This window comes from Mytilus edulis, chromosome 7, assembly GCF_963676685.1.
Source record: "Mytilus edulis chromosome 7, xbMytEdul2.2, whole genome shotgun sequence".
Classification (NCBI taxonomy): domain Eukaryota; kingdom Metazoa; phylum Mollusca; class Bivalvia; order Mytilida; family Mytilidae; genus Mytilus; species Mytilus edulis.
The window spans coordinates 84632918-84651946 of record NC_092350.1 but is presented as its reverse complement, the minus strand read 5'-3'; the positions used below and the strand labels follow the sequence as shown (position 1 = coordinate 84651946).

Sequence of the window (19029 nt, the reverse complement as noted above, 5' to 3'; positions counted from 1 at the left end):
TTAAAAAAAGTGTCCGGTGACCCGGCCAACCAACCAAGATGGCTGCCACGGCTAAAAATAGAACATAGGGGTAAAATGCAGTTTTTGGCTTATAACTCAAAAACCAAAGCATTTAGAGCAAATTTGACATGGGGCAAAATTGTTTATCAGGTCAAGATCTATCTGCCCTAAACTTTTCAGATGAATCTGACAACCTGTTGTTGAGTTGCTGCCCCTAAATTGACAATTTTAAGGAAATTTTACTGTTTTTGGTTATTATCTTTAATATTATTATATATAGAGATAAACTGTAAACAGTAATAATGTTCAGCAAAGTAAGATTTACAAAAAGGTCAACATGACCGAAATGGTCAGTTGACCCCTTAAGGAGTTATTGCCCTTTATAGTCAATTTTTAACCATTTTTCGTAAATCTTAGTTATCTTTTACAAAAATCTTCTTCTCTGAAACTACTTGGCCAAATTAATCCAAACTTGGCCAAAATTATCATTGGGGTATCTAGTTTAAAAAAATGTGTGGCGTGACCCTGCCAACCAACCAAAATGACCCCCATGGCTAAAAATAGAACATAGGGATAAAATGTAGATTTTGGCTTATATTTCTGAAACCAAAGTATTTAGAGCAAATCTGACAAGGGATAAATTGTTTATCAGGTCAAGATCTATCTGCCCTGACATTTTCAGACAAAACAGACACCCTGTTGTTGGGTTGCTGCCCCAGAATTAGTAATTTTAAGGAAATTTTGTAGTTTTTAACCGGATTTTTGTGACAAAAATGTCGGTTATTGATTTGGGGTTGTACGGCGGGCGGGCGGTCGGTCGGGCGGGCGGCAATCAAATGTTGTCCGTGCATTAACTCATGAAACGTTCAACCAAAGCTTTTCAAATTTTAGTATGTTGTTACAGACAACAAAATGAAGGTCAAGTTTAATAATGACGATTTTGACTTTTACAGTTCAGGAGTTATGGTTCTTGAAAGATTGAAAAATGGCATTTCCAGTCGTGTCCGTGTATTTACGCATGAACTGTTCAATCAAAGCTTCCCAAATTTTAATATGTTGTTACGGATGACAAAATGGAGGTCAAGTTCAAAAATGTCGATTTTGACTTTTACCGTTCAGGAGTTATGGTTCTTGAAAGATTGGAAAATGGCTTTTCCAGTCGTGTCCGTGCATTTACTCATGAACTGTTCAACCAAAGCTTTTCAAATTTTAATATGTTGTTACTGATGACAAAATGGAGGTCAAGTTTAATAATGACGATTTTGACTTTTACCGTTCAGCAGTTGTGGTTCTTGAAAGATTGAAAAATGGTTTTTCCAGTCGTGTCCGTGCATTTACTCATGAACCATTCAACCAAAGCTTTTGAAATTTTTATATGTTGTTACTGATGGCAAATTAGAGGTCAATTTTAATAATGACGATTTTGACTTTTACCGTTCAGGAGTTATGGTTCTTGAAAGATTATGAAATGGCGTTTCCATTCACGTTGTTGCATTTACTCATGAACCATTCAATCTAAGCTTTTCAAATTTTAAGATGTTGATACTGATGACAAAATGGAGGTCAAATTTGATATTGACGATTTTCACTTTCACCATTCATCAGTAATGGTTCTTGTGATATTGGCAGGACACAAATAAATGTTAATAAATCCAGTTTGCTGTCGTTGTGACAGCCTCTTGTTGGTTATTATCTTGAATATTATAATAGATAGAGATAAACTGTAAACAGCAATAATGTTCAGCAAATTAAGATCTACAAATAAGTCAACATGACCAAAATTGTCAAGTTATCCCTTAAGGAGTAATTGCCCTTTATAGTCATTTTTTAACAATTTTCATAAATTTTTGTAAGTTTTTGTAAATTTGTAGAATATATTTTCCACTGTAATTACTGGGCCAAGTTCATTTAGATAGAGATAGATGTAGCAAGAAGAATGTCCAGTAAAGTAAGATCTACAAACACAGCATGATCACCAAAACACAATTTTGTTATGAATTTATCTGTGTTCATTGCTTAATATGCATATTGACCAAGGTGAGCGACACAGGCTCTTGAGAGCCTCTAGTTTTGGATTAATGGATTCGGTGATAAATTTGTTTTACATGAACTGAGTCAGTGTATACTTGGCATTTCACCATATAATCTTATTACTCTCTGTAATTCTGTATTTCTTAATAGGAAGATATTGAAACAAGGCGTACAGAGTTATATAGTGGAGTAGAAGAGTTATTTAAAGACCATGAAGGTCGAGGACATCTGGTCATCGACAACCAAATATTTGTCAATGCCACAGACAACACAGATCCAGAGATCGACGTCCTTAAGAAAGCAATCACAGATCTTACCTTTCAACATCCATGTTGGGGAGAGGAAATGCCCAATGCCTCTGTTCCCCTTGAACTTGAGATTGCTAACTTGGTAGCAAAGGGAAAACAAGTATTGTCTTTGAGAGAAGTTGAAGAATTGAATTCCATCAGCAAGGTGTCCGTCTTGTCTAATGAAGAGCTGAGAGATTTCCTCAAATTTCACCACTCACTTGGGAAATTAATCTATATTGATACCCCACAGTTGAGAAGTTATGTGATTATCAGTCCGCTACTTCTGGTCGAAGTGATGAGATCCTTTGTTACAGGTATTATATGATAAAATATCCACTTGTATACTCTTCATGGTCATCAAACACAGCCAGGTGTCTATATAACATGCTAATAATCTCTTTTTGCCTTAGGCTAGATAATTGTCATAACTTTTCCAAAGACTATAAAGAATAAAGACTTGCAGTTACAAAAATTTCTGGAAAAAGTTCTCATACTCGGACTCAGAAATTAACCAATTGTAATACTAGATATGATGTTTGAGGGAGTACAAATGAAAGTTTTATTACTAAAAGGCCCGATCATGCTGATATTAACACATTTTTTCCACAACCACGGATAAGAAAGAAAGTGAAAATAAGACATGATCACCTGATAATTGCAAATTTTGAATGTCAAAAAATATTCTTCTCTGAAACTACAAAAACAGTTGCAACCACATCTTCATTGGAGTATCTGTTCTAAGGAGTATGTGGTTTTTTTTTTGTATGGCTCCTGTCAGTAAATCAATTAACTACTAAATAATACATTAGATTAAAATGTGTCTATCATATTAATGGTCTCAATATGTTGAAGTACGTATTATAGATAGGGAAAATATAACAAGGTCAAATATGATCAGAACCTTAAGATCTACATACTTCCTGTCTTTATCCTAATTAACAGATCACCCCTAGAAGGAGTTATTGTCATTACGTAGGGTTTTTCAACTTTTTATCATGTCTTTTTACAGACTGTCTATTTAAATTAAAACTGTCTGTTAGACGACATCTTATAGGAGTAATTAACCTTAAATGGCAAATGATAACAGTCTGTTGTTTTTATTTGTTTGCCTATTTAGTTAAAAAAACTATAAAAGAAAAATGGAAACATAAAAGCCGACATGATCAGCCAGAGAAGATTAACAAATAAAGCATTCGTTTCATTATCATGAGATACTTTTAAAACTCTTTTAATTTTTAATTTGTTTCAATTTAACTTTACAGATATTGCCTTCTGGCCAAAGAAAGGTCTTATAAGAAATACTTTTGAAAGGATGTCAGCGAGTGGTATAATACAAAGAAAAGATCTGTATCTTATTTGGGAACAAAAGCACTTCAATAAAATATCACCCTACAAAGAGTTCATATTTGATATGCTTATCCACCTTGATATTCTATCAGAGCAGCGTAGGTATGATATAACTACGGGAAGTCGGTTACCAGTGGAAAACTTCTTTGTTCCCTGTATGCTCACTCAAAGAAATAACACAAGATTCATGACCCATGAATGTACACCAGAGAAAGCCATCAGTCTAGCTTTTGTTTTCAAAGGGACAATAATACCACCAGCCTTACCAAATCGTCTCATTAGCGCATGTCTCAGTATGTGGACTGTGAAGACATATGAAGGAAAACAACTCCTGTTTTCAGGATTCATTGGATTATCATTCGACAAAGCACATGATATTGTTGTATGTGTTGAAGGCAACAAGATATTGCTCTACATAGTCCATGAAACCTCCAATGGACTGATCGTACCAGATATTGCCACTGGTATCAAGGAATGCATGTATACAACATTGGAGAGAATCTCAGAATTCTATAAGTCCACAGTCCAGGCCACATCTATCAGCCAAAAACTACCCTTCCACATTGAATATGCATGCTCAAGGTTAGAATGTCATATCCCAGAAAAGGCAGCATTCACAACTGATGAATGGATCTGTTATAAACATAAGATTGTACATACTAAAGAAAAGTGGAATATTTGGAATCAAGATCAGGTATACATAAATCATATGGCTTTCATAGAATAAGTTTATTTGTTTTGGAATACTTTGCGGTTCTGCTATAGTTTTCATCTAAAGTACAAATTGGGATGTTTTAAAATGTCATCTTGTAATCTGTTTCTAGGTTTCATAGAATAAAGTTATGGATAGTTTATGTTGGAAAAGATAAGAATTATATTTTAGTGACTTTTTTTATATATATTTACAGGGTTTCCCCTGGGTCAATTTTTTTTTCGCCTCCACTTGTGGCAAAACAATATATTGTTATTTTTTTTTCGCCAAGTAACATAAATATATTTTTCGTTTAAAATTTCCTTTTTTTCTACCCCCTCCCCCCCTTAATATGATGAGTTTGCTCAATTATTTTCTCAAACTTATCTTAGAGTCTACATTTAATGAATAAACACTAAACATTTACTTTTGAAAAGAAGAACTTTTTTTAACTTTAAAAAGGAAAAATTCATTATATTTTGAACAACTTTTCTAAAAGAGAAGCCACTTACTTTTAATAAATAAGATATAAGTCCCGGAATATAACAAAATTCTTCGACATATTTTGACCATATAATACCAAAAAAATGTACTGTTCTTTGGGGAAATTTCTTTAAAAGAAAAATATGTGCCCTTTTGTACTAAGAAGTGGTTTTTACAACAAATCAAAAGTTTTATCACTTGAAATTAATCCCTCATTTAAGGTGTAGTCATTACATTGAATGGTAACTCTCATTCGAGGGGATGTTTCCAACCTTTTGCATAAATTTCTTTTTTTTCTTTTCTAGACCATCGTAAATGAAAAAGTTGAGACGTAAAACTATGCTTGAAACACGTTGTTTATAAAGTACTCTCTCAAATCAATTATCTATATCAAAATCAACATGGCCAAAGGATAAAGTTTAAATCAGAGATTTTTCTTGCTTTTGAACATTTTTCGTCATAACAACCGTTTTCTATTCTGGACTATCATTAACAGAAAGAGAGGAGATGTCAAAAGTTTGCTTTGAACACGTGCGTCGCCAGGGGGTTAATAAATCCTTTATGTGACATGTGACGGACGCCATTTCATCATATCATTTTGTCAAACAATACAATCAACACCTTTATTAATTAGTCCTTTGTTGTCGACTCCTATAAAATGCAATCAGCTGATTATTGATTTCTTGTCAAAATCTTAAAGAGTTTAAGGTAAATTCCGAGTATTGTCTGATCAGGTAAAGTCCGAGAAATCCGTAAAAAAAGCAAATAAACAAGATAAGATAAATGACAATAAATCGTTATATATATTTCTTTCAACAAATTCTTTCTCAAATTTTAATCGCCACATTTACCATTATTTCCAGCGGAAACCCTGTATCTATACATATACCTTTTTAGCTTCGTTATTCTGTGTTTTCGTGTTAAAGTTGACCGGTTCTTTGTAATTTGTAAGTAATCTGCAATAATCAATAGCATGGTAAAGTTTTAAATGGAAATACAAAATGTGATGTCGACACTGTTTTCCTATTCACTTTAATTTAACATAGCGCGCCTTTTTTTATATGTTTCAGGAAAAAGAACAATGTGAAGAGGACTGTCCAGGTAAATAACTTTAATTAGATATTACTGATCTATTCATTACACTAGTTTACACCTTGCTGCAACCCAAAGACGTTTTCGCCCCTAATCACATTGAGCTGTGAATCAGATTCAGATATCATTATTCTTTGAAATCCTCTCATTTTCTCTAAAATATCGTTTGCTGAATGTTTGAATGATCATAAAAGATAATACTTTTTACATGCAACAATATGCTTACGTTGAAAAATTGATTCATATCAATATCGCATATCCTTGCTACAAATTCTCTGTTTTGCTCTGCATGCTCCACATGCTCCAATGATATTGTGATTTCAATCATTCTCAGCAATTGATCTGGTTGTGCATATTCTAAATTATTGCCATTGTACAGAAGACAAACGTAGAAATTATAGACCATTTTGCCTAACAGATTACAGTGCCCATATAGGTTGATCCGTTGCTCTCGGTGTCATTTCAGGATTATGTTCCCCTTGTAGCAAACACCAATTAGAAGGTTTTCATGGTTTTGTTCTACATTTTCTCCTGTTTTTTCATTGACAATGCTAACACAAGTCTAAAACGTATATACATTGACTGGGTTGCTATATAAAGTTTGGTGGTGCAATTTCCCATACTTTGCTTAGTTCATTAATAATGCCACATGATGTTCAATTAGAACATTATTATTATTGTTTGACCAACCTTGAGACAGATTAATTAAATTCCTTGTCTAAGAATAAGACCTTTATTGGTTTGACCATCCAATCAAGTTAAGGCCGTTAATCTACAAATAGCATGACTATCAGAATTTGAACGACAAAATTTCTTCCTATGAGACGAATAAATTATATGAAGTCAGACAAGCGAAGCTATGAATGTGTTTTTGATTTGATAGATGCTTTTGTGCTTTTTTATATAATTGTTTGTTTTAAGATTGTAACACAGTGATGACTGCTGTACCCATATTTTGACTTTTTTATTTATTATGTCTGTTTTGTTCATGCATCAATGTTATATAACGTAATTTGATGAGACTGACGTAAAAGTGACAGGTTTAGCGCTATAAAACCAGGTTCAATCCACCATTTTCTACATTTGAAAATACCTGTACCAAGTCAGGAATATGACAGTTGTTTGTCCATTTGTTTGATGTGTTTTGTCATTTTATTTGCCATGTGATTAGGGACTTTCTGATTGAATTTTCCACGGAGTTCAGTATTTTTGTGATTTTACTTTTTAGTTATTCTGAAAACAATGATGCCCCATAGTTAAGCTTTTGAAGAGTATATTTCCTATTCTGTAATTGAAGAACACATCTTTTAATTTGACGTTCATTATTTGAAGAACAAGAATCTGGTATCATCGCCATCAAACATTGTTTATAGCCCTTTAGTTTCACTTTGAACGGCATCAATAAACATCTCTGGATCTACAAAAATCGTTATGACACCTTTAATAGTTCGAATCGCTTCTCCCGGCAAACGTCATTTGAGTGACAATGCTCTGACATGAATACATTGTGGTCTTGTTTTACGCTTAGATGCTTTTAGTTTGTTAACCCTAAAGTTATCTTTTCTTAATTTTACATCCTTGGGTTTTGCACCAGGAACCTTAACCACTTCAAACTTTTTGCTCATCTCTGAACTTGCCTCACACAGTTCTCGGTAAAGACTGTAAAGGTCGAAGTTCACCTGAGTTTTAAGATTTGTGTATGTTTCATCATCTGAATCTAAAAACCGCCAACCCAAGTAAGAAGCATGACATTGTTCAATCTTTGAATGCGCAGTTTATAGATCTTTGAGTTTTCAAGAGCTTTTATCGATTCATGTTCATAGTGACACTTTTGAAACCGATTAAATACTCGATGAAATTGCTTTTTTTTTCTTTTTCAGTGTTTTCTTTCTACCTATGGGTTTTTTGTTCTCCTTTAACATGTCCAAAGTCATGATGTTGCTTTGAATATAACTTGTAAGTCCAAAACTGTTAACTGCTGCATCTTTAATTTTATCATTTCAACATGTTCAACTTACAAAATAAACCACAAATGCTAAGTCCTACATTACTAGCTAATTAATCAGTTACACTGTTCACTTGTATTGTAAGGTCATTTATCTTCTGTAAATTGTAATCTTTAATCAGGCAGTGCAATACATATGTTGTGACTATTTATCATGTGTAAACTGTGACTTTGTATCAGTTATCATCGGTAATTTGTACATTTTTCCTTTGATGTGTACTCGCTGATAATGTCAGTATCAGTGGACTGGCCTTGATATTAAAATTATTAGGTCAGTACGCAAATGACATGCGCGAATGCAACGCGTAAGCACCTACTTTCCCCATTCATTCACAAAATTGCGCGTGATTTTTTCGCAGAAACGCACAAGTTTTTTAACGAATGAAGCACTTGTCATTGTTTGAAACTTTCACAAAGTTAGTTTAACCTTTTGAACGGTTGTTGTGAAAATGTGAATAGAAAATGTATGAAAAACCCGATAGACTTTTAAAAAAATGCGTTATCTACACTATAAATATAATAATTATGAAGCTTTCCTTGCACCAGAGACGTACAACTAACATATCATCCATGATGTTCCAATCTGAGTTTTTACTGTTCCAAGTGTAGTTTTCCTTTTCTGTTTCGTGAGAAGTATGTGTTTTACCTGTTCAGTCACTATAAAGTATTACGATTCATATTTAGACGCAACACATAAATAGTGACCAAAAACGGGTACCGCTATCGCATGAAGCTAGATAAAAAAAAATTACGCATTTTCGACATTTTTGTGGGACCATCTTTTTAAAAGAGGTGGTTTAAAAGATGTGGTTTCATTGTCAATATAACATGATAAAGACGGATATTCATAGAGCAGAGAACAAAAAAGTGAACATAGTATGGTCCGCAAATAGTCAAAAAGTAACATAAGGACCTAAGAGCTAAGGTTCCGCAGCTACCACAGTGCCTTTAAACTCCAAGTTTTATATTTCTGGTCCGTGTTAAAAATAAATGAACATGACTTCGAAAAAAGCAAGAATTATAAAAGTTGAGTGACGTCTATTAAAATGTTTGAAATAATTATGAAGTCGACAAGAAATGAGCTTGTTCAGATAATTTACAGTCAGATTACAATGCCTCCTGAAATGTCTGCTTACAGTGCTTTCTTAAAATTATTTGAAATCATGGCGATGTGATCGTTTTCATGATAAACACTGAGAGAATAACGACAAGATAAATGTGATTTTACCCACTACACTACAAAACATTGAACTTAAAAGTGATGATATGCTGTCAGATTCATATCGTATCATTCTAATTTCTGACTATGCTTCAAGTTGTGAAAAATAAAGAAATTTGACTTACCGGTATGCTACCATTAAATTTGGCATTGTGAGTCATGTCCAAAGCAGCCGCATGCAATAATTCCTTTTCAATATTTTGTGCAAGAGAACGCCATGTTTACTGCACTGTGACAAAATTTTAAATGACGTAATGCAGCCTGTGACGTCAAGTGTGATTCTACCAAATTCGACGCGAAAAAGTAGTTCGTTTGTTATTTTCTTTATTTTTGTAGTGATTTTTATTTTTATTTTTTAATTACCGATATACAAAATAAAGGAATTTTTGTTTTTGATACTGACTTTGTCACAGAAAATATCAGGCTCGTCCTTCGGGCTCACCTGATATTTTACTGTGATAAAGTCAGTATTAAAAACAAAACGTCCTTTATTCTATATTTACAGCATATATTTAGTGATCCAATGTAAATTGTACTTGTCAGGCATATTTTGTGGTTGATGATGATGATGGAAGTGTTTAAATACTGGCTTGCTTTATAGCCCTGGCACGGTCGGTTTGTGGTTGTCCTGTCTTGCATGTCTTGTGTATCACAATCCTGAAAAGGTCGATGGGAATTGTCAGTCCGAAATAGGTTAAATTCACTGTATTAGTGGTATGTATTGTTTTAAACAGGTTTACAAGAAGATGCCCTGATCCAGATTCCCAGTGATATTGAACTACAAAGATTTTCATCAAGATTTGACGAAACCACAATACGAGAATTGGCCATACATCTTGGAATGACTTTCCAAGAATGGGATGATCTCAAAAGTAATAATCCTAGATGTGTTCAGATTGTCAAGTATAGAATACTGGTCAACTGGAGAGAAACATGTTCAGGAACTTTTAAGAAAATGTGGAATGCTTTAACAAAGATGGAGTTAACTACCCATATGCTCTGTCAAGTAAGCTATCTTTTTATTATTTATTTTAGTTTTTGGTTTTAAATGAATACTTATGTAATTTGTAAAGATTCACATATTCTCTGCATCAATCTGTGCATGATTGTTACAAACCTCGTCAGCACTTCTTTGTTGATATGAAATATCAATGATTCTTTCATGTTCTGTATTTTTTTTGTTTAAGGATTTCAAGATATTGGAGACATTACGTTTTTTTTAACCCCCCATTATTCTTATTTGGCACAAATTTTCGAACTTTTTGTTTTAAAATACTCTTCAATTTTGTGTTTGATTTGGCCTTCAACTGTCTTGATTCGAGCAGTAATGAGTCTTGTGTTAACGAATAACTAAACACGTGTACTAACCTTTAATAGTTATCAAAGGTACCACGCTTGTAATTTAATACGTCGGACGCGTGTTTAGCCTACATAAGACTCATCAGTGACGCTCAGATAAAAATATTTATGAAGCCAAACAAGTACAAAGTTGCAGAGCATTGAGGACTGCAAATTCCAAATACTGCTAGGTATCTATGCCTGGGATAAGAAACTCCTTAGTATTTTGATAAATGCATACTTGATCTCGACCTCATTTCCTGGATCTATGAATTAGGTTCTGTTTTCGTGGTCAATTCCATATCTCAGATACCATAAGCAATAGGGCCAGGTTAAGAGTTAGTCTACTCAGAGTTCGCGCAATCTTTTTCCCCTGGTGGTCCTTGAAGAAAATCTACTGGTCCTCACTATTAGTTCTATTGAAAAATACTAAAATTGTGTCAGTCCTACGCAAAATGTTGGTGGTAAAATCTTGAGTACTGACACTTTTCGCGAACTCTGAGTCTACTATATTTGATGTATGTAATGATAGTAAGGTGTACCTGTCCAACTGGCAGTTGTCATCTGACCTTTACCTCATTATTGTGGTCCAGTGGTTAAGTTAATTTTTTTGTGTTTTGATCTGTTTTTATTATACTTTATAAAATAGGTCAATTATATCGGGTTTATGGTTTATTTTACTACTTTCATGTCAGTATGGCAGGTTATATTTGACCTTGATCTCATTTTCATGGTTCATTGCTCAATGTTAATCTTTTGTGTTTTTTGTAAACTTTAAGCAATTAGTCAACCATTTTTGGCGTATTGTGTGATTGTAAGGTGTGTCTGTCTGGCAGGTGCCATCTGACCATCACCTCATGTTAATGTTCTATTGGGCAATCATCAGTTTTCCTGGCTGAATAGATATAAGAAGATGTGGTTTGATTGCCAATGAGACAACTCTAGAATCATCGGAGCATTAGCACTCAACAGCAAGCTATAAAGGCCCCAATGAATAGTGTAAAACACTTCAAACGGGAAAATTAACTGGCTAATCTATATAAAAACGAGAAACAAGAAACACTTATGAACCACATCAACAAACGACAACTACTGAACATCCAATTTCTGACTTAGGACAGGTGCAAACAGATACAGCGCATTTAAGCGTTTAAATAGTTTCATGATTACCAACCTTCACCCATACCTCAAACAATAGTGTAACATCACAACAAAGAAAGACAGACTTTAAGATATCAATTGAAATTGATTAACTTAACCAAAAGACATATTAACACATGTGAACATACACTGAACGAATAAATTTAGTCTGACACAATCACTACAAACCAGTAAAAGTCTGAAATGGCCTATATCTGTAATCGACAGTACTGATTTTAACTCGATTTGTCTACATTGGGCTGACATTTGCTTGATAATACTCGACTGTAGTCTGAACCATACTTTACCGTCTAAAATTATCTTCAACTTTGATTCGACCAGTACGTTACCATTTTATTTGCGTCTAAATCATGCACCATATAGTTAGAACCATACTCGACGTTATGTGAACCAAACTCGACGTTGTGTGAACCAAACTCGACCAGTCTTGACCTTCAAATTTAGTGTTGTCTAGTCTGAATTACCCCATCTAACTTAATCATAAATTGATCTTTAAAAAAATACAGGTTATTTGTTAGTTTGGTTCATTGCTGCCATAATTAAAGGATTTAGTTAATAGGTAAAAAAACTAGAATTATTGAAGTTCGGACTAAATTTAAAAAGTCACCTTTAAATTTGTTTATTACTTTTCAAATTGACTTGGATTTTCATAAAACTATACAAGTTTTTCGGTTATATATTGATCTTACTGAATTCCAGGTTGTTTTGTGATAAGTGTATTGCTGTAAAATTTAAGCATTTAATTAATCTAGGTAAAAAAGCTATAATTTCAGTTCGCAATAGATTTATAACCTTTTCAAATCAACTTGGATTTTCATCAAACTATACAACTATCTCAGTTGTAAATTGATCTTACTAAATTCTAGGTTGTTTGGTACTTTGGTTAATTGCTGTAAAATATTAGGATTTAATTGATAGGTGATTTTAGATCAGCTAGAATTTTCAGTTCTACAGAATGTTGATACTCACCTTTAAATTTGTTAACAACTTTTTTTAAATTTACTTGGATTTTCATAAAAATATCAGCTATCTCAGTTGCTAATTTATCTTACTGACTCCCAGGTTGTTATGTTGTTTGACATAATGCTGTCAAATTTAAGAAATGATAAATCAAGGTAAAAAAAGGCTCGAATTTTCAGTTAGGACTAAGATCAGATAGTCATCTTGAATTTTTTTCAAAGCAACAGCTTTTCAAAATGTACAGGTAGCTTCATTATATATTTATGGTTTAGACTGAAAAAATAGGTTGAAAATGGGTTAAGACTGTTTCAGACTGTTTTCAATGGCAAAGATAAGGGTAAAATACTAATCAGTACGGTGGTGTATGGTTAAGACTGGGTAATGTCGAGTAGAATTCAGACCAATTTAGACTGGTCGAGTTAAATTCAGTATAGTTGAGTACAGATATCTGCCATTTCAGACTTTTTCCTGGTTTGTAGTGAATGTAAATACAAAATCAACAAAAAAAGGGGTGACATGTTTCCTGGATACTATAAGCAAACGGTCAACTGTATTTGATGCATCGAATGATTTTATGACTGTCCCTCATCAACATTCGGAAATTAACTCAAATTAGTGTTACCCAATGTGCATGAAACTTTGGTGATTTGTAAATATCTATGGACGTGAGCTCCTTGTCATTAATTTAAGATTTTAAGATTCCGAGAAATGGGGTTTAATTCATTAAAAAAGTTAGGTTTCCAGTTTTCGGACAATAAGTCATGAATGTTTTCTCCAATTTGAAAGAAACTTTGATCAATTGTCTTTATTTATTGACAAGCTCCCTTTCCATATTTCATGTATTTATAAATATAAGATTTTACGTTTCCGAGTGTTGGGGTCTTATTCATTAGGGGGATTTTCCAGTTTTCTAACAATAAATCAGTTCTCGTGAAACTTTGGTGAATTGTATTTTGATTTTTATAAATTTTAGCCTAGTAGTCAGCACTTCGGTGTTGACATGAATTTCAATTATGTGGTTAATTTCCTATTTCAAAACTTTGAATTTTTCGAAAAACTAAGGATTTTCTTATCCCAGGAATAGATTACCTTAGCCGTATTTTGCACAACGTTTTGGAATTTTAGATCCTCAATGCTCTTCAACTTTGTATTTCTTTGGCTTTACAACTATTTTGATATGAGCGTCACTACGTCTTACGTAGACGAAACGCGCGTCTGGCGTATTCAATTATAATCCTGGTACTTTGATAACTAATTAGATCAAAAGTTTCCAAGTTATTCATTAACAAGGGTGATGTTCCAGTTTTCAGACACTACCTTTAAAGTGCTTTGAGCAGTATTCATTATTTGTTTATAGTCTGACAACAGATTTACTAAGTATTGCGCAACAGCAGAGTGTATTGCCCACCAGCAAGAAATCTTGAATTGAACATAAATTCAATTAATATAACCAATTTCAAGTTCTATGACTTCATTTATTCAGAAACCTATAATATGTCAAATATGCAATTACAATCCAAATTCAGAACTGTATCAAGCTTGCTTATTGTGTTCATTTTTGCCCCAACTGTTCATGGTTGGACCTCTGCGGGCATATCCAGCTACCTCCAGCAGTTTATTCGTTTAAATGTACATGTATACAGTCCTACTAAAATATATATCCATATCATTAAAAGTCTAAAAGAAACAATTTACGATGCATGTACTTGACAATATGTATCATCATTCATGTGTTAGATTAAACACCACCGTCTGTTTGTGCATCCGTCTGTTCGTCAGTCCTGTTCTTCGCAACTCTTTTGAAACCACACCACATAATTTCATGAAACTTTATAGATAATAAGGACATACAATGTAGATGTGCATATCAAGTGGAAATTATTATGCATTTTTTTAGGAGTTATGCCCCTTTGACTTATGTGTGGGGAAGTGGGGTATGTGAGCGTGCTCACAAAAGGTCTTTAATTCCATAAAGTATTGTATTTTAGGTACTGTAATTTGTTAAAAACTATAATAAGTTATCTATCCGATTATTGAATGTTTGTTAATGTTGAACATCCAGTGGACAAGAAAATATTTACAATACATACAATAAATATATGTCCTTTTGTAATAAGGGCTGACCTTAATGAATGGTGGAAAATTGAGAGTAATTCCTACAGGGACAGAAATTTTCAAGGATTTTACTGCCAGTTGGAAAAAAGACCAAGAGTGACCATATGGCTATTCCACAACCACCCTTGAGGGTTTCCTCCTTATTCTAGATATTTTTAATAAATTTCCACTGATCTTTCAATAAGATTTCAACGTATTTTCCTGTCAATCTTTCAACAACAAAAATTCTCTTTTGAAACAAAAAGAAAATAGATATTTATTCATTGCAAACCGAGAATAGTACTATTTCCCTGAATTGCAATTGGAAGACTTAGCTGCACATATTATACTCTTTGTTTTGACTTAATTTTAATCAGACACTATTCCTTCAATGCCAACTAATAGTTACATAGTACCTGCAATTTGTCGATAGACCAAAGGATGTAGGCATTTAAGAAATAAACCAGCAATACATTTCGTACATAATCACTATTTTGTATTATGCTGGCGAGAGTTGTGTATTATATCAAAATGTCGGGAACTTTCGGTATCTTTCATGTGCATGATTTCTGCCTCCGTATACTCTGGTTCTGGCATACCCACATTGACCATACTTATCAAAACCTGTTTCGCAGACTGAAAACTTTTAATTACTATCGCTCTTCCAACTAAACATTTTACGCTACAACATAAATGCTATATTGAGAGACAATATATAACACTTCATATAAAAAAAATGCTTTATTCATAAGAAAACAAATAAAGTTTAAATAAAAACAAAAGTTAATCATCCCCGCGCAACGAGTTGAAGAGGACATCGAAATACCAACAGACATCCTTCTCTCTATCCCTCCGTACGGTCTTGTATAGTGTCTGACGTTTACAGTTTATAAATCAGCTTGGATGCATTTCGAAAATTAGTGCCGATCAAAAAAAAATTTAAGAGTAATGCCCCTTGGAAACATTCATTAAACAGCGTTAGAGCTTTTATTAGTTCAATGCTTGCCACATTTTTATAAAACGTATATTATAGATTTATATCTACAATGCTTTAGACGAATTTCGAAAATCAGTGCCGATAATAGAGGGGCATTATGTTTTTTCTGGTCTGTTGGTCCGTTCGTTCATCCGTCCGTTCGTCCGTCTGTCCCGCTTCAGGTGAAAGTTTTTGGTCAAGGTAGTTTTTGATGAAGTTGAAGTTAAATCAATTTAAAACTTAGTTACACATGTTCCCTGTAATATGATCCTTTTAAAATAAATGCCAAACTAGAGTTGTTTGCTCTTTGTGCTTTTTTGTTAAATACTTGTGTGTTTTGAGATTGTGACACAATGAGGACTGATGTACCAATATTTTGTCTATTTTACCTATACTGTCTGTTTTGTTCACGCATCATTGTAAATATTATGGAATTTGATGCGACTGTCATACAAGGGAGAGGTTTAGCGCTATGAAACCAGGTTAAATCCACAATTTTCTACATTTGAAAATGCCTGTACCAAGTCAGGAATATGACAGTTGCTGTCTATTCGTTTGATGTGTTTTATCATTTGATATTGCAATTTGACTAGGGACTTTCCGTTTTGAATTTTCTTCGGAGTTCAGTATTTTTGTGGTCTTACTTTTTTATTTGTTAGAACCTATTTGCCTTTTGACAAAACATATGTGTTTTAATGATTGTTTAATATAAAGTATAATGATAACGCAGTTAGATAAAATAAATGCATTCAGATTATCAAGCAAACTGAGTGCTTAAATTTAAATTGCGATTGATTAGTGCAATTTGCATAAAACCTCAGATTTATAGAAACTGAGATTTGCAAAAGGGTTATGAAAAATGATAGTAGATGTATATATTCACTTTTCTATTCACAACTATGCAACATTGCCTTCAACTGACGGGTGCAAGAATCTTCACCCAATTACATATTTCTAATAAAGGTGTTTAACATCATCATTATCTTATTGTATTCAAAGTCAACTATTTCAATTCAAAAGCAACCAAAAATTCAGCAACTTTTTTTTGGTGACCAGTCAGCAGTCTTCACGTATTGCTTTTCTTTTTTTAAGGAAATCAACTTGTTTTATGAAATCGATTGCAAAACGTTACATGTGTGTTAATCAAACCCATCATTCCATATCAAGTTAAAACATTACAACCCGATGAAATTGTGAAACAAATATTCGAGTGTTCTAGTCTGTATGCCTTTCAGTCCGTTGTCCTCCTGTTCTTCTTGTTGTTGGTCTACCTTGAGGTGACACATGTTTAAGGAAGATCACTGTAATATTTTGATATCGTCAACTTGAAACGCAGTACACATATAATCTATATTTATTTCTAAAATATTTTTGTAGGTTAAACGAATCAGAAAGAGACAGTGTGGTATGTTTTTCAATTAAGTCAAATTAATATATCGATGAAAGCCAAACCTAGGTTTAATATTAAAACAGTTGATTTATTGTGCTTATATTTCATAATGTTAGTTTTATTGGTGGAGGTAGCCGGAGTGCCCGGAGAAACTCGCCAATCATCTGTAAGAAAACAGACACTACCATATAGTCACTTACGATTAGAGCTGAGCGCACCTGTTACCTGTGGGATTCAAACTCACAACCTCAGTGGTGACAGGCTAGTGATGCAATAGTTGAACTTCTTAGACCGCTCCGCCACCAAGGCGAAACAGTTGATGGAAGTTAGTTACATATAGGTGTATACAATATGTTTATATTGAGATTCGCGTTAGCTTGTTATGCGCTTTTATACAATGCATTCTGATTCGCATTCTATTTTTACTTTATCATTGGCTCAACAAGCAAGTAATTTAATGGGCAATGGATGATCTTTAAATTAAATTCATTATAACTTCATGCTATTTGTAGTGTCATTGAAAACAGCCTATGTTTTTTATTTTATATTTTTATTGTGCTTTATACTTGTTATAGGAGAAAAAAATATTTCAAAACGATAAAATACCTAACATGTGTTTGCTTATATTAATGAATTTGCTAATGATTACAAATAAATCTTCATTCTTAATAATTTAAGCTAGTATCTTGAAAATGTTGATTACAAAATTTCGTGCAGTAAATAATTAAACTCATTGAAAAAGAATAAGTGGTTTCGGTAACTTTGATGGGAACTTCGAATGCTTAACTTAATATTTCAGAGGGTCGAAAAATCAAATAATATGTATGGATATTTTGTGCCGACAGTTGTTATCATATAAACATAAGATGATGTTGTATGATCTGATGATTGCCATTGAGACAACTCTCTGCCTCGCTACCAAATGACGTAGACGTTAACAACTATAACAGTATAAAACTACGGAACTTTTCAGTTAATTTTTATCACAAATGTTTGTGGCTCGATGGTTTTGAATGTTGTCTTTTTTTCTTTGTCGCTAACTAGACATAGGTGTGTGTGTGTCGTTGCTACGGAGTCCATTTTAATCCTTCAAATGATATGACAGTTTGACTATGTATATCAATGTATTGGAAAACTCTAAAGAATATCAAAGAAGCTGGGGAAAAAACTTTAGTATGCCAAAATGCAATAGTGATAAATAGGGGCATTTTTTTCTGTAGTAGTTTGAAATCGAGACATTTTTAGGTTTTAGTTTAAGTGGTTTAAGTGTTAAACTATGAGTTTGAGGTCATATCAACCTGAACCAAAAGGTAAATTGAAATAAACTTTATAAGTATTGTTGTCTTGAAGCATTTTATTATGATTTGAACTTTTTAAAATCACATACCATGTATGGGGTTTGACTCTAAATTTAGTTTGACAGAGGCATATATGGGTATGGATATAGATTCTTGTTTTCGTTTTGTCTTTGATGATAACGTTTTGTATTGACTCTCTTACTTTCAGTACAAGGCAAGTTGGCAAGGACAATACATATTGATTTCAATACTGGCTGTATGTTAAAGTATCAATCCACCACACACACTGATATATTTGTTTATTAGTTGTTGCTACATTGTTAGGTATTGATGCATCCCTGACTTTCAAATGATAAGGTTAAATCCAGATAAGCCCTTATAATCAAGTGAAAATATATAGAAATCGTCAATTGAATACTTATATGAGTGCCCTTTAACCAATTGTTGGCATTTTTTGTAGCAGAAAATATAGTAGATTAATTCGTGTTTCCCAGTCTTCAGTTTTCTATGTTGTGTTATATAGACTGTTGTTTGACTTTTGGTGATTTTGATTTTTTGCCATGGCATTGTCAGTTCATTTTCCACTTGTGAGTTTGACTATTCCTTTGGTGTAATTAGCCTCTTTAGGGGTAATTTCCCTTGAATATCAATGTC

General features: G+C 33.1%; 2 protein-coding genes across 4 annotated transcripts in view; both read left to right on the top strand.

Annotated features, from left to right (window-relative positions):
* The window catches only part of LOC139482692 (RUN domain-containing protein 1-like), a 726769-nt gene that overhangs the window by 160820 nt on the left and 546920 nt on the right, over positions 1-19029 (top strand). The gene's annotated exons all lie outside the window — the stretch shown is intronic.
* Positions 1-19029, top strand: part of LOC139482685 (uncharacterized) — a 106635-nt gene that overhangs the window by 79726 nt on the left and 7880 nt on the right. The window contains exons 10-14 of the mRNA XM_071266753.1: positions 2182-2635; positions 3584-4362; positions 5913-5943; positions 9893-10164; positions 17065-17092. Of these exons, the coding sequence (XP_071122854.1) occupies positions 2182-2635; positions 3584-4362; positions 5913-5943; positions 9893-10164; positions 17065-17092 (1564 nt within the window). The remainder of the gene's footprint in view (positions 1-2181; positions 2636-3583; positions 4363-5912; positions 5944-9892; positions 10165-17064; positions 17093-19029) is intronic.